The following is a 15,037-nucleotide window of genomic DNA, read 5'->3' as shown; positions in this document are numbered from 1 at the left end:
AGTCTCTATAGTTATAATATTCAAATAAAAAATAAAACAGAGAAATAACGAAAACATGGAGAAAACAGGAACACAACTCAAGAAGCAGAATTCTCAACAATGACATTAAAGAGGCCCCGTGTGAGGCTTTAGAGAGAAAGAGGAGCCTTACAGATGGATTTTTGGGGATGCCAGACTCTGGGCCACATAGAGACAGCACATTCATCAGCCTCTCCCTGGTTCTTCTCTGTAACCAAAAAGCATGTGGTTTTACAGTTTGGAAAATATGTGACAATATCTTAGTTGTGCACACCAGTCAAACCCCAATCAATTAAAATACAAGTGTGAAATAAAAATGATTATTTCACATTATTTAAGCATTTAATGCATTTATGGCTTTTGTCTGCACAATGGAAAATATAACTGTAATATAATATAATAATAATGATATATCTTTTCACTTGAACATCTGAATAGCAAAGAATAGCAAAATCTCATTCATGTCATGATATTACCCCACTGTACAATTCCCTTTTTTTTAATTTTGATTTGTTTCAGACTTTGTTTAGGACAACAGGCAAAGATGAGGCACATCTGGCTCTGGTGAGATTTCACCTCAAGTCAGTGCTGCCTCCTACCTTCTGGTTTGGGTTAGTACAGTGTTGTCTCTTGCATCTACTTGTGCAAGTACCTGGGAGAGTTGAGGCCTCTTCCAGCTAACTGGCACCAGACCATTGGAGTTGGATCCAGATGATGTGGAGGAGGTACTCCTAGTTACAGCAATCACCTGCGGCTTTCCATTGCGGCCTGCTGCAGTGCGCTGATCACCATATTTATGTCCTATGATTGGTGTCTTTGAAACCAAATAACAATAGTTAGTAAAAAAGAAAAAATCAACAAAGGATATCCATAAAATAAATACAGTCAGATCAGTGTAGAGAGAGCAGACACTAACCTCTGAGATGTCAAAGTGGAAGTCTAGAGTCTTTCCAGGCAGCTCCTTTGAAGAGTTGTTGAATATGCGTGTAAAAGCAATTTCAGGAGATCCACATGATTCTGTGCTGTAGGATCGCTGCACATCATCTGGGACAACAAGGCTGGCTGAGCGAGAAACCACCAACTTTAAAATGTTTTGAGCCTCCTTCCAATGTGGGCTCTGCAAAAAAAAATCACAAAGACATCAGGCCAAGTGGACGTTTTTGTAGCATGTATGGACATGAATAGACATATCTGCACTCAGAAAGCTAAATAATCCCTTAGCCACTGCAGCTATAGATTCAATCTTTGAAGACATGTACATCTTGTTCTGATTTTTTTATGACAAGCTGCATATTATTCATGTCAAGGAACCTTAAAAGGCCAGCAAACAAATATGACTCACATTGTGCATGCACTGGAATAATGTAGAAACACAAATACAATAGCTTCAACACAAAGCAACAGTGATAGTAAGCTAGTACAGAATTAGCCTGAGGCAATAATGGTATAACAGCTGACAGTAGCAGCATGTGAGTGAGACGCGTATAGTGCTGGTAAAAGCAAACGCTGCAGCCGCATTAGAGACCATTTAAGATATGATACGGTTTCTCATTGTCATTTGTGATGGTCTCAGTATTCATACACATCAAGATATATGTGAAAATGGGTCTGTTAAAAACACAGACATATCAAACCCTACACATGTTGCCAATTGGTAAACATCCTCAATTACACTCTATTAATGTAAGCAATCAAAAATGTGTAACATTTAGGAGGGTTTATTGCCAGAAATTAAATATACTATACATAAGTATGTTTGTATCAGTGTATCATTGTTTTGAAATTGTAAATTGTTTGGGTTTCATAGTCTCTTCATAGGTTTTGGAATTTGGAGGAGGAAGAGTCAGTGGAGTCCACCATTGGATGCATTGAAAACTAAACTGGAAGAGTGGTAAAGGCTCACCTGAACATATTTGCCAATGATCTTCATGATCTCCAGGTTGAACTGTTTGACAGGGGCTGCTGAAAGGTCAATATGACTCAGTAGGCTGTAGATGATTTGCAACAAGGACTGTTGCATGCTGGGAAGACCCTTTTCCAGCAACTGAGAGACATAGGGAGACACAATTGATTGCTTAGAATCTTACTAAAAGGAACTAAGAACAGTAAGTTTGATCTTGACCTTACTTACCTCAGCCAAGTAAGTGACCAGGTTCAGGGTGATCTCAGCAAAGGCATCGTGGAGGTAGCGACATACCACATTGATCCAGTTGGTGCAGTCACGGGAATAGCTGTGTGTGCTGTACAGGCTCATCATGTGGGCCAGGTTAGAGAGAGTGGCTGACTTCTCATCAGCACACACCTTGGCTATTTTATCAGCTGTCTCCTTGCAGAAAGGAGTAGGGCTGTCAAAGTGCTGGATGAGATGTGGTAGGAGGCACAGGATATTCAAGGGAAAACCTGCAGACAAGTCCCAGGAACACAGGGAACATAAATGATTTATAGTTATCATCACAACTGATAATTAAGTGCTGGGAGGAGAACAAGGAAAGCTTACATTAAAAGGCCTTCTACCTGAACAACTAAAAGCTTCTAAATTACAAAAAAGTAAAGAAAAGACAAACAATGAAACAGCATAAGGCATATTCTTAGTCCTGCTTGCTAACCTGCTACTTGTGTGGGGTCTACCAGTGTATGTCTGGAGACACTGATGAGTTTGCTGAGCAGATGGATGGTGAGCTCCTGAGTAGAAGCAGAGGTGAAGCCCTTAAGGAAGAGCTGCAGCAAGCCAGGGAAGCTGTACCACTTCAGCTTGGCCTGGATCTTCTCCAGACGCTCTCTGCTATCTGCACGATCCAGAGGCAGCTGGCCCAGCATCTTGTTCAGGAGCCGCAGGGCCAGCAGATACTCAAACTCGTAGTCGGACTCGAGCAGTGAAGCAGCAATCCAGAACACGGTGGCCATCAGGTTCGCAGGGTCTACAGGGGGGATGGTGTCCCCCCCTTGACCCCCTCCCCCACCTAGCGATGATAAGCTCCGTGTGCGTGCTAGATTTCCGTGGCTACCACCAAGTCTGTCGGCAATGTCTATGGTGTTACTCCTGCGTCGGTCACCTTTCCGTTCACCCATCAGATTAGCCCGCAGAGAGTTGCTGCGCGTATGGACATAATGAAACAGGCCACCACTGTTTAGGTTTAGCTGGCCTGTGCTTTTCCTGTTAGAAGCAAACTTGGGCCCCAACAAATCACGTGGAGAGGTTCTGTGTAAAAAACAAAAAAATAAAACACATATTAGTTTGATAACGAGAGTAGTGTGAGAAACATAGGGAAAATCTTAGTGAGGTTATCAGGAGTAGGGCTTACTGTGCTAAGGCAGTGAGGAGGTCATAGTTTTTGACCGTGTCTGCTAGTGTGTCAATGCCTGACTCCAGTGTCAGGAGGAGTTCAATGACAAAGCCCTGAAGAGCAAAAACAACAGCAATCAGTCCATCAACTAAGACACAGATGACTCTTTTAATCACTTCTCGATGTTTTAATTCATGCTTATATACTATGTTCTCTCATGACACAGAGCAAATTGTGTTCTGTGCACTGTAGCATGTTCAGTGCCAACCTGTATCTGCCAAGATGAGGGGAATCTTACTGTACAATTGAATCAGAAAATGCAACATGGTTTTACTTGGCTCAATCAGATGCACTTAACCGTGATTGTTTTACTCACATTCAGCATCAAGTACATCGACCTGTTCCATATAAGAACACTTCAGAGCAAGACCATGCAATGTTCTTACCTGAGCCTCCTCTCCTGGGTCACCTACTGTCTCTACCAGTCGAGACAGAATGTCAGACAGCGTTGCAGGAGTCAGAGGTTGCTTGAGTGCCCTGAAAATCTGAAATGAGCGTCCAGCGTAGTGGCGAGAAGGACAAGACAGAGCTGTTTGAAGAGCTATTTCACTAAGCAATGGCTCCAGCTGGAAACCTGTGGAGTAACACATGCACAACAAAGGTGATGACAAAGATGTCCAACACATGTGAGCCAGGGAGAACGAGCAGCAACAAACCAAACAGACCTGACTGAGAATGTTTGAAGACAGTCACGACGTGTCGGACAAAAACACTCAGCTGGTCAGCACTCTTTATGTTGGGGTTCTTGGGGGATACATCTTCATGGTTCCAGAGTGGGCCCTTCTTCCTACAAGGCAAGAACAAACACACATTAGGCATTGTGACCTGTTAACTGTTAAGAATAATTATGCCACACCACAGCATTTCGCATTATCACACCAGGCAAAAAGAATACAATTATACCAACTCCATCATCAAACCCATGCAAAGCAAAAATACCCAGTCCATTCAGACACTGATGAAAGCATGAAAGCAAATACAGTAATTAAACATGAGTAAAATAATATAAGTGTATTGATCTAGCGCAATGATTAATACCAATACATGTGAGATACTACAGCAGGGCTGAAACAGTTAACAAGTATCTGAAGCTTTCTTTCTCAGAAATCCACATTTTTATGAAACAGGGTCTTTCTAACCTTGATGTGATAAACTCAATGAGAGCTTTAGCCTTCTTGTCCTGTTCAGCAGTGGCATCCACCTCACTGAGGAGTGTGGGGGAGAGGTGGGGCAGAGCAGTCCCCCCTGTCCCCAGACTTATACTGGAGGATGTAGAGCTTGAGCTGAGACCAGAGTCCGTCATAGGTGATGGCTGACAGTCTGGCAAAAGGTCTTGAACTCCTTCAAAAACAAATTACAAACATCAAGATACATGGTATGTTCTGTAGGAATGTCTTTTCTTAATGATATAACAGCACCGCAATCTTTTAGATGTCTTAAGGGAAGATATTTTCAATGGGAGTTGGCAGTTTAACATTCAAAACAATGGAAATTAAATGGTAATATTGAGAGACAGGAAACCCAGTCTTGTGGGATTGGTTTGTTGCTTCCACTCTGTGATCTGCTATGGCAACAACAAATGACAACAATAAAAGCAATGTTTTTGTTACTTTCCCTACAGCTGGTGGGGAATTATATCTCTAGTCGCTTGAATGTTATCGTCTCTTTCTTTCTCCATCCCAAAGCTACACAGCTGAACTGACCTGTAAGGTTGAACTCTGGAGCTACTGGCTTCACAGTCAGGACCCTTGGTTCATTGTAGTCTCTGTTGCGCAATAGCACCATTGCCACAGACTGAACATTGCTATTAGCTCCCTGGGCGACGAGCAGGTGAAGCAGTAGACGTTTGCAGTGCTCATAGACTTCTGGGTGCTGGTGATCAAACCCTGGAGATAAACAACAAGGAAAAATAGTTTAAATTCAGTCCATCACCACCGACTGTCCTACTATACTGTTTAGAAAGCAACCGACCTATAAAAATTGCATGTAACAAGAGGTGTAGGTAGGCCCCCCACTCCACTTTGACCCCATGGTCCACAATGAGGTCTGTCAGTAGAATTACTGCTATGTTACACCTGAAAACACAGAAAACAAAGCTTGACTTGGATGAAAAGAACAACCATGTAATGTTGAAGGAGTTGAAGGTTGTATATGGTTTACCGGTGGAGTGGCACTGCAGGAGTATTGGTCTCTGGCAAGTAGTCCACCAACGGAGACCAGCAGCCGCCTGTTGGAGGGAAGGGGAGAGGCTCTGGCCGGTTGTGATCCATCACTTTCAGACGCCAGTTAGCATAAAGTGGCATAGAGTCACCTAGAGAAGGGACAAGATTATCAGAAATGTATTGTAACTGTGTTGTGAGGGAGAGTTGCAAATCATTTTTTTCTCTTACTCTTCTCTTCTTCATAGGAGCCTCCAGAGCTGCTGCTGTAACGAGATTCCAGACGGTGGTGCTGGCGGTTCAGGTTACTGTTCAGGCCACTGTAGATATCCAAGTGGGTGTAACTGCAGACCAGACATGCTTAGTTAAAAACCAACATGTTTCGACTGAATTGTCTTTGCCCTGTGTTTAAGTAAACACAGGGCAACACTTCTTAAATTTGAAGTACGTTTATACATTCCCAGCCCTCTGAAGGTGTTGCAGACCTGACAAGCCCCATCAGCTCCTCCCATCACTTCCTAAAAGTATTAGAATGGTGCTGTTATTTATCTTGTACCTGTCCTCCATGTTAGAGTCTTTGATCTTGCTATCATGATGACCATCATTTCCTGGCACCATGGTATTGCTGCTGGAAGTTGTTCCTGAGAGAGGAGACACAAGATATTGAGCTGCATGCAGTGGCAAAAAATTATTTAGCATTGGCAACATGGCCATATCTAAGAATGAATAAATTTCTAATGCTCATTTACCTGAGGTGACTGAGGGGATCTTGTAACTGGAGGTGATGCGGTAGTAAGGAGGGTTGTCCATGTGAGTGACAGCTGAGCAAACAGGATCAGTTAACTCAAGCTCACACATCAACTCCTCCAGCAGCTGCATGGTCTTATCTCTGCCCAAGTAAACCACCACACGTTTAACCTGAGGACACGCATACAATATGTCACAGTCAGAAACATGAGGAGAAAGTGGCATATGCTGCACATGAGGATATGACAGATACACTGCACAACATTAACGTGCTGGGACTTACATAGGGCAAAAGGCTGGGGTCACTGTTAACTCCCGACATACTGATGAGAAAGTGCAGAATGATTTTGAGGTTCTTTGGCCAGCTGTCTGCTAAAGTGGTCCACACGTTCTCGATCTCTGACCAAGCAAACTCATCCCCATACTGTAAAAACAAACATTTTGAGATCAAACAATGTCTTCAATGAACATTTACCAAACCAGGATTATATTTACACTGACAGGCTCACCTTAGCAGTCATGAACATGAGGTTGTTAAGCACCATGGTTGTTGCACGTGGGGAGCCCCAGCCTTCTCCATGGAGCCATCGCCTACTGTTGACCATCATGGTCTCCCGCTCATGAGCATCCTCTTCATCATCAACACTGCCACAATCCTCTGGTCGCCGTGTAGTTGGTTTAAAGTCAACCAGCTCCACATTGTTCATCCAAGGCAAGAGGTAATGCAGCATTACTTGACGGCCACCAGGATGTGCTGTCTGGATACGCTGGCTCACCTCTGTAGCGTAGACAGTTGGAAGGTATGTGTTTTCTTGGGTTCAAACCTTATTTTAATCTTTTATTCTGAACAGTATAATTAACATCTTCTGAACTGTTCCAAAAATCCAAGGTGTGTTGATCAAAGGGCTGCCAACAACCTCACATACCTGAGAAGATGGGCAGAGTTAGCTCTGGGTAAGTCCTTGCAAGCTCCTCAGACAGCTGATAGTAAGACACAGAGTAGAGGTGTGGTAGAGGTGAGGGAGGGGTCAAGATGCCATCTGTTCGCTGGATCTCCAATTTGTGGGCATAGCGGAAGAGTTTGGGTTCCAGGATCTGTTATTTCCATATACACAAATGCGACACATTTAACCAACACCAAAAGTGAATACAGAAGTGTTATGTGTAGTAGATATGCACAACTGAACATTTTATGTGACAGAAATTCTGACCTGTAACAGCTGCATGGCAACTTCATAGATTTCCCTGGAAGAATCTGCTGCCTTGAACAGAATCAGGTTCAGCAGCACCACAGTGTCAAATTGGTAATCCCTAAGAAAAAATATAATACACATCAAGATAGACAAAATACCCATATATATATATAAAAAAAAAACGAAACTGGGAATATGTGGTACCTGTTGTGAAAGACATTGGCGATGGCCCTAAAGCAGCCAGCGGCCACGCGACGGGAGCCAGTGTAACAGCGATCTACAGCCCAGAACATGAGGTTGCTCTGGTCAGGATTCAGCTCCAACAGCAACATTACAGCCTCACAACCCAGCTGGTGAACCTGGAGAGGAGGATTCAGAAAATGTTAGAACCTTAGGTAAATTCCTTCAGGCAATCAGCACACATCCCTGTTACATTAACTGATTTCTTAAAATTTAAAACAAGTATAAAGAAGTAACATTATTGTGGGCACAATAAACTGCTACAAAGGGAAAGGTCTGTCACTTACCTGATGATGGTTAAAATTTAAATTACTTTCTTAATTATTGGGTGGGTTTTTTCTGAATGAAATGGTGTCCGCTTGTAGTACTTCTGACCACCACTGTGTAGCGCCAGTGTCATGGTACAACAACCTATGCTACATAACTAACCCCAGGAAGTATTTTGGTTTTGTTTGGTCTGGCAATGTTGTAAAGGACACTATAATTATATATGGTTTCTAAGTGGACTTCAACTGGTGCATTCAGAAAACATGATTTCAGGAAAAAAAAGAAGACTCTTCTTTGACCATATACACTCCTACTTTAAACCAATATCTAGTACTCATTGATTATTGACATTGTGTTCCCTGGCCAAACTAACAAAAGCTTTTGAGTGATTGTGTACCATAAAACATTTCACTTACTTTCTTGTCCTGAGAATCCAGGATGTTGTCCAGCCACTTGTAGAGGTAGCCATCAGAGGAGAGGCCAACATTGTCAGCTACAGGTCCACAGCACAACACTGCAGACATGGCCTAGGACATTAAAAAGTTAATTAGTTATCAGCGAACATGAATTCAAACATTCATATCTTTTAACAAGTTTTGTGTGTACCTTTAGTGCACAGTATTGGTGACGGTTGATCTGCATATTTCTGTCACTGTAGCGGTCCAGGGGAGTGAACATGATGCTGAAAGGCCCAGCCCAGTGACTGAATAACATGAACAGACTGTGCCTCAGCGACTGCTGGGGGAAGATGGTCCTCCTCTGGTGAACTGAACACAAGTAACAAAAGTGAACCAAGGCACTAAATTTAAAGATTCAATACAAATAAGAATCTAAAATAAGGTATACGGAGTACCTGGGACATTCTGTATGATATTAGCCACAAGAGCACTGAAGTGGCATCGAATGTCCTTCAGTGTATCAGAGTCCTTGTCATTTTCAGCCTCAAGCAGCTGCCTGGTCAGATCAACATACTCCAGCAGCGTACTATTCAGAGAGTGGCTCTCTCCATCCAACCCTCCGCTGGCTCTATAAAATGAAAAGTGAAGTAAAACAATACATGATATAGGTAGGTAGGTCTATGGAAGAGCAATTCAATTGCTTCCCATACTGTGAAAATGTGTCAATTACATACATTTGACTGATGACACCAGCATCAGCCAATAGCTCAAATATCCGGACCAGCTGGACCCTGAGGATGTCACGACGCCTGCGCCGCTTCATATTCTGCAGAGTAAAGACAGCAGCATTGAAACTCAGTAAACCATCTTTTCTTTCTCACGGAACACTGACAAAAATGTAACAGTGAACTTACTTCAGGTCTTCTTTCCAGAGCTTCTTTTATGATGGGATTTAGCTCCTCTAACAACTCTCTGGAAAATATGTAACAAATAAATTATAAATAATATGTAATTAAGTACAAATACAAAGGTCCACGTATGAATCATGTCATCTGTTGGTTACCTGAAGGCCACAGGGTTGGTCCGGCCAAGCCCCAACACAAGAGATTCTGTGATGTCCATGCTTTCAGAGCGCATCATTGGAACAATGTGTTTGAACAAAAGGGAGGGGGACGGAGTTCCAACAATCTATGCACAGACACAGAAAGAGCAAATTAAAGACTTAAGTATAAAGATAAAATCAATTCAAATAAAGAAGATTCTTAATGTTCATTGTTAGTTACTAGTAAGGAGACTGATGTAGGTCTTAATATAACCTTTCAAAAAAGTGATGTGTGCGCAAATGTTTCTGACCTTTGAATCATAACTGTAGCCGCTGTCCGGCGTTGACGCCAGCGTCTCAGGTGGGGAGCAGCGGACAGAGCCAGAGGTGGAGGATGAGGAACACATGGAGGAGGAAGATGAGGCAGAGCTACAGCAGAGAATCAGGTAGTTCCTCCAAAGACCAATGTAGGAGTCACTGCTGCTCAGACTGTTCACTTTCTTGGCATTGATGGGGCTACTGCAGGTGGTCACATAGAGAGGGTCAAAGATAAAAATGGGCAGGACATTAGAAATCCCAAAGATGAACTCTGCCATAAAATATAATAACATCAAAGATGAATTATCACCCAATCATCTCGGTGTGGCCATTTACATGAAAACGGCCACAATGACAGAAAGCCACAAAAACAACACAGACATCAAACGTACTTGATGTCAACTTGGGGGGACAGTAACTGCAGTCGGGTGTAGGCAAACATCCAGGCATAGTTGAGGGCAGTGGGGCAATGTTTGGGCAGGTTCTCCTGCCGCAGGTAGCTGGAGAAGCTGATGACCCAGGGGTCCTGTCCCTGAGTAACGTGGGCAAACACCCAGATGTGTGAGGGGCTCACCACATCAAACTGGTGGCTGATGGGAGAGGAGCTCCATTCAGCAAGCGTCTGAAGATCAATCCCACTGGGACAATATAGCAGGTTGGTCTGCAGAGAAAAGAGGTGAGCTGAGTCTCAAGAGTATATGTGCAAGTTTTATGAGTCTGAAAAATATACAAGGCTTATGTACCTGATCAGCTCCAGTGAGATGAATGAAACTCTCCAACACAGATGCGCTTAGTCTGTCCATTACATCAATAGCCAACTCTTCATCACCCTGAAAGACACAACAAATGTTAGGAGATAGAGAAGATGAAAAGATGATAGAAGGATAGGAGAGGGGGAAGGAAAGAGAATAAATAATATATAACATTCAGAAGAAGGCAGTAATCTAACCAGATGGATCCCAACTTCTATAAAACACCACTGCCAACTGACCAACTGAGTACATGCAAAAAAAACAATCTAACAACTCTGAACAGTCGTACATATTAAGTTTGATTACCTTGCCAATGCCCAGTGCTGTGTGCAGTGCACGGACCTCCTTGAGGACATTAACGGCCAGCCTGCGTGTAGCAGGGCGGCAGCTACACAGAACCACCAGAGCTAAACCTTCAACTACATGTAGTACGCCAAGAGAATGAATACGGTCCAGAGACAGAGAACGTCCACTGCTGGAGCTCTGTTCAAGAAATAAAAGCCTTTGTTATTTCTGTGCAAATACCATCACTGAATAAATGTTATGACATGAGCATAGAGTACTAAATTATTAACTCTCAAGGGATTAACGTTATATAGTAGAAACCAACCTGCGCATCATGGCTCTTATTGCTGCTCTGCACTGCTTGCCTCCATTGGCTGATAAGTTGCAAAAGCATTTTGACAGCATTATCCAACAGGGTGGGGTGGACATCAGTCACCTCTCTGACAATGAAGTAGACAAAGCCTGAGAGAACATCCTCACGCCACTCTGGGAAATCAACCATCAGGGCCTGCAGAGTTGTAAAGGCAAGGCCCCGCAACTCCTCATCCATGTGGATGGTCAGCCTAGAGGACAAGAGGGTGTCAGAAGAAGACATTAGAGAACAAGCAGAGGGCACCAAAACCTACAGTGTGTTCTGTAGTGACGCATCTGCAGTAAGGCTAGAGATGGTGAATTACTTGGCGAGAAGCTCTATTAGGTCTTGTCTGCTCATGCCATCTGGTATCAGTCTTGGGATGGCGGCCACACATGTGCGGAACAGATCAATCTTTGGCTTCCTCTCTCCCCTAAAGCACAAACAATATATGACATGCTGTTGCAGAATAGAGATGGAGAGATTGACTGTATAGCAGCTGTGGTTACACACGTGATCATGTCCTCAGGCTCCTTGTTGGACATCTGTACACTGGTCATACTCATGGAGCGCCCAACCTCCTTGTCAAGGTGTCGTAGGATGTTATCTAAGGCCTTTCTTACTAGCGGGTAGTACAGTGACATGCCTGGAAACAACCAGCACAGTTGTTACACAAATCAACAAAGGTTTTTAAAATGCCCATCTAAAAGTCAAGTTTTAAGAATAGCACCAACCTATGACCTTGGCTTCTTCATCAGTGAGAGTGGTGTTAAGGAAGATCTTTTTGACACGTAAGGTGTTACCAGAGGGCATGATGATTCCTGTTGTAGGCATAGGAGGCTCCCCATCTTTCTGCTGTAGGCTATCGGCAATCACCAAGAAGGCTCGCAAACCGATATTCATCCTCTGGCAAGGCAGAGAAAGAGGAGGATTAGAGAAATCCAACCAACAGTACAGATACGCCATCAGATCAAGTCTTATCTCGATTACCTCTGGGTTAATGGTAAACGTTTTGTGAGACTTGCCCACACACAGGAGGTCATAGATAATTTCCTTCATAGCAAAGTCCAGTCTTTCCTGTAGCAACAGCCAAACAGAACAGCAATACCAAAAAAAGTTACTACAATGGTTTATACCACGATTTATTTCAGTTCTGAAATCTATTACATCCATTCATGCTTCAAGCTTACCTGAGCTATGAACTGGATGATCTTGACAAAGATGTTGAGGGGCGTGTCTCTTGGCACGACACTGCGCGAACCTTTGGGGAAAAGTGCTGAAACGATGCTAAGAAGACGGCTAAAAGGAAAAACAGAGAAAGTCTTAAAATCATTACACAACTTCTATTTAGGCTTAGTTTTGTGTTAGTGTATATAAACTGAGGGTCAATGTGGAGTTGACTGTGGAACTGACCTTTGTGTGACCGTATTACTCTCACACTTGATCCTGATAATGTAGACCCACAACAGCCTGTAGAGCGACTCCAGAGCAACACGAGACATTTTTGGGTCTTTGTTCTGTGGATGTAAATATAATAATCCAAAACTGAATCACTATAATTTATCACAACAATCACATCAACCCACCTGATCATGTTGTTGTCTACTGGAGAAAGTCAGATTGTACATATTAAAGCTGTGCAACAAGTTCAACAGCTTATGGACACATTTGATCTTCACTGTGAGTGTATGGGTTGAAGTGAGTCATAGGGCACTGGGCATCACAGTCAAAAGTCCACACGGTCTTAAAAATGCTAAGCTTCAAAGGTTTTTATTTCAATTTATTTGTGAAGATGTCATCACAATTTTATGACCTGTAAGAAGGAACACCGAGTATGGGGACAGTCACTTTCAGCCAGAGGGAGTCAACATTAAGAAATGATTTCAGTCATTACAATACAAACTTTTATACCCACTTAAACAGAATCATGTGCAGGAGTTTAGTCAAACCATCTGCTATGCTGAGGATATGTTTTGTATGATACATGCACAGAGCCATATTGTGAGCTCATAGCATGTTATGTGCCATGTCATCCTGGTTCAAGGATTAACAAAAGGACATGTTTTACCCCGATGGTCTACTGGAGGTCCAATATTTGCACAAACTGTACATTTAGCACAGACAAAAAAAATTAATTATTGTCCATATTTTGATGCGAACAACTTTCATACACAAGTTTTAAAAATGGTGCCATTAATGTTGTAAATATATTGCTTCATTGTGATTTCACAGCTAAAGGAGAGATCACTGTGGCATGACCCTGTCCCATAATTATAAAAGATCTCTTTTACAGGACTGGCACAGTACAACACGCAATGACTTGAGCATGGTATACCATAAAAAGAGCAAAAGACCAATATGTTATGTCAGAGACCGACATCTTGAAACCTGGCTAAATCTTTGTTACTAGGAAGTGTTTTAAATTCAGTACAATTCAGATCTGTACAGAACTGAAGTACAAACCACAGTCAAACAGTCCCATTATCTACTGCAACTACATTTAATCGTTCCATCTGCAACTCAACAAATCACAGTTATACAGAACATTAGACAACTGGGCACAAACAAATGCAGGCTTTAAACTTCGGCTGCATGAGGTCAGAATTTTTACTTTTTGACCGGTCAGAATTTCACTAGTTGGTGTTTTGTTCTTAGTTTTTTTTTTGTTATCTTAAGTATGTCAATATGAAGAATTTACATAATGATATAAAAATAAGCTTGAGACCATGAAAAAAAGATAGGTACAGAGAGGTACATAAAGAACCACTGTCACATGAGAACGAGCTCAAGAGAATCTGCAATAGTTTTGTATCGTATCAGCTTTTTTTCGAAAGTTGATATTGGTAAAGTCCTGTTCCTGTGTGGATAAGGCCTAAGCCCTCATGTCAACAGCCAATGAGGCATGTTCTTGAGAAAAGCATATAAGCCTGTTACCCTAAAAACAACTACAAGAGGAAAAACATTGTAACAAGATCACACCACACTGTAAAAACTCCAAATTCCACAAATGCATGTAATTTTTCTTTTCATTCTATGCTTCTCTGACCCTATTAAAATAGGAGGGGGCACAATGTTAAATGTGAAGTTTGTTTTCAAAAAGGCAACGTCAGAAGACTACTTTGTACAATACAGATACACTGACTAATAAATTGTGTATCCCTGATAAACACAGACAAATATAGTAATCATCTAATACCTGACAAAGGTCATCACGACTACTCAACACACACAACTAAAGCAACACCACAGGTTACAATGTCACAACAAAGTTCACTACTTTCACTGAGTAACACTTTAGTGGCACGTCACAAAAGCAAACAACCGACTACCTTCAGCCAAGCAGGCTGAACTGTATTTCCCTACGTCCTGGTGAGGACCAGGGGCCTCATTTATAAAGCTTGCGTACGCCACTTTCTATGCAAAGTTTGGGATTTATAAAAAAAACAAACTTGACAGGAAAGATTTTATTTGAGACACAAATAAACAACCTGTTTGACTGATACTCCATGAAACGCGCACCTTCCACACGCACACACAAATAAATGAATACTTGATATGCTTTACTGCAAAATACCTTTTTCAAATTATTATAAAACCAACTATTTTTCTGTCATTTATCAGAATGCGCAATGATGCAAAAGCTGGTTTGTCTCCGTTAGAGGATCAAACGAAAGCGTCAGAGGGAGAGAATTTTCAGAAAACAGTCACATCTGCAGGTGCAGTGATGATGAATGGATTGTCAACCGGTTCTGACTTTCACGCACTGTCCGGCTGGATCTCTGTGCCACACTGGATCCAGCGTCAGCATGCACAGAAACTGGCTTCTATAACATGCGATTACTGTACGTTCAAATTGACAAACACTCTTACAATGTCTAATGTCCTCGAACTATTCACGAACCTTGCAGGCGATACCTATACA

At 42.3% G+C, this 15,037-nt stretch overlaps 1 protein-coding gene across 10 annotated transcripts in view; it reads right to left on the bottom strand.

Annotated features, from left to right (window-relative positions):
• Positions 1 to 15,037, bottom strand: part of fryl (furry homolog, like) — a 60,564-nt gene that overhangs the window by 14,800 nt on the left and 30,727 nt on the right. For all 10 annotated transcript variants that reach the window (XM_058639008.1, XM_058639007.1, XM_058639000.1 and 7 more), the window contains 38 exons: positions 12,529 to 12,632; positions 12,306 to 12,414; positions 12,106 to 12,192; positions 11,850 to 12,021; positions 11,629 to 11,761; positions 11,441 to 11,548; positions 11,089 to 11,326; positions 10,785 to 10,961; positions 10,470 to 10,556; positions 10,119 to 10,387; positions 9,720 to 9,927; positions 9,430 to 9,554; positions 9,281 to 9,338; positions 9,101 to 9,192; positions 8,822 to 8,994; positions 8,575 to 8,735; positions 8,385 to 8,495; positions 7,666 to 7,820; positions 7,480 to 7,579; positions 7,195 to 7,363; positions 6,778 to 7,046; positions 6,552 to 6,692; positions 6,271 to 6,439; positions 6,078 to 6,162; positions 5,753 to 5,865; positions 5,523 to 5,673; positions 5,334 to 5,437; positions 5,066 to 5,248; positions 4,502 to 4,703; positions 4,028 to 4,149; positions 3,749 to 3,936; positions 3,321 to 3,415; positions 2,625 to 3,217; positions 2,150 to 2,418; positions 1,922 to 2,062; positions 935 to 1,135; positions 671 to 832; positions 152 to 226 (listed from right to left, as the gene is read on the bottom strand). In XM_058639008.1, coding sequence (XP_058494991.1) covers positions 152 to 226; positions 671 to 832; positions 935 to 1,135; positions 1,922 to 2,062; positions 2,150 to 2,418; positions 2,625 to 3,217; positions 3,321 to 3,415; positions 3,749 to 3,936; positions 4,028 to 4,149; positions 4,502 to 4,703; positions 5,066 to 5,248; positions 5,334 to 5,437; positions 5,523 to 5,673; positions 5,753 to 5,865; positions 6,078 to 6,162; positions 6,271 to 6,439; positions 6,552 to 6,692; positions 6,778 to 7,046; positions 7,195 to 7,363; positions 7,480 to 7,579; positions 7,666 to 7,820; positions 8,385 to 8,495; positions 8,575 to 8,735; positions 8,822 to 8,994; positions 9,101 to 9,192; positions 9,281 to 9,338; positions 9,430 to 9,554; positions 9,720 to 9,927; positions 10,119 to 10,387; positions 10,470 to 10,556; positions 10,785 to 10,961; positions 11,089 to 11,326; positions 11,441 to 11,548; positions 11,629 to 11,761; positions 11,850 to 12,021; positions 12,106 to 12,192; positions 12,306 to 12,414; positions 12,529 to 12,632 — 6,099 coding nt within the window. The remainder of the gene's footprint in view (positions 1 to 151; positions 227 to 670; positions 833 to 934; positions 1,136 to 1,921; positions 2,063 to 2,149; positions 2,419 to 2,624; positions 3,218 to 3,320; positions 3,416 to 3,748; positions 3,937 to 4,027; positions 4,150 to 4,501; positions 4,704 to 5,065; positions 5,249 to 5,333; positions 5,438 to 5,522; positions 5,674 to 5,752; positions 5,866 to 6,077; positions 6,163 to 6,270; positions 6,440 to 6,551; positions 6,693 to 6,777; positions 7,047 to 7,194; positions 7,364 to 7,479; positions 7,580 to 7,665; positions 7,821 to 8,384; positions 8,496 to 8,574; positions 8,736 to 8,821; positions 8,995 to 9,100; positions 9,193 to 9,280; positions 9,339 to 9,429; positions 9,555 to 9,719; positions 9,928 to 10,118; positions 10,388 to 10,469; positions 10,557 to 10,784; positions 10,962 to 11,088; positions 11,327 to 11,440; positions 11,549 to 11,628; positions 11,762 to 11,849; positions 12,022 to 12,105; positions 12,193 to 12,305; positions 12,415 to 12,528; positions 12,633 to 15,037) is intronic.

This window comes from Solea solea, chromosome 9 (genome assembly GCF_958295425.1).
Source record: "Solea solea chromosome 9, fSolSol10.1, whole genome shotgun sequence".
NCBI classification, from domain to species: domain Eukaryota; kingdom Metazoa; phylum Chordata; class Actinopteri; order Pleuronectiformes; family Soleidae; genus Solea; species Solea solea.
Note: the sequence above shows the minus strand (reverse complement) of the source record. Positions and strands in the feature narration are given on the sequence as shown.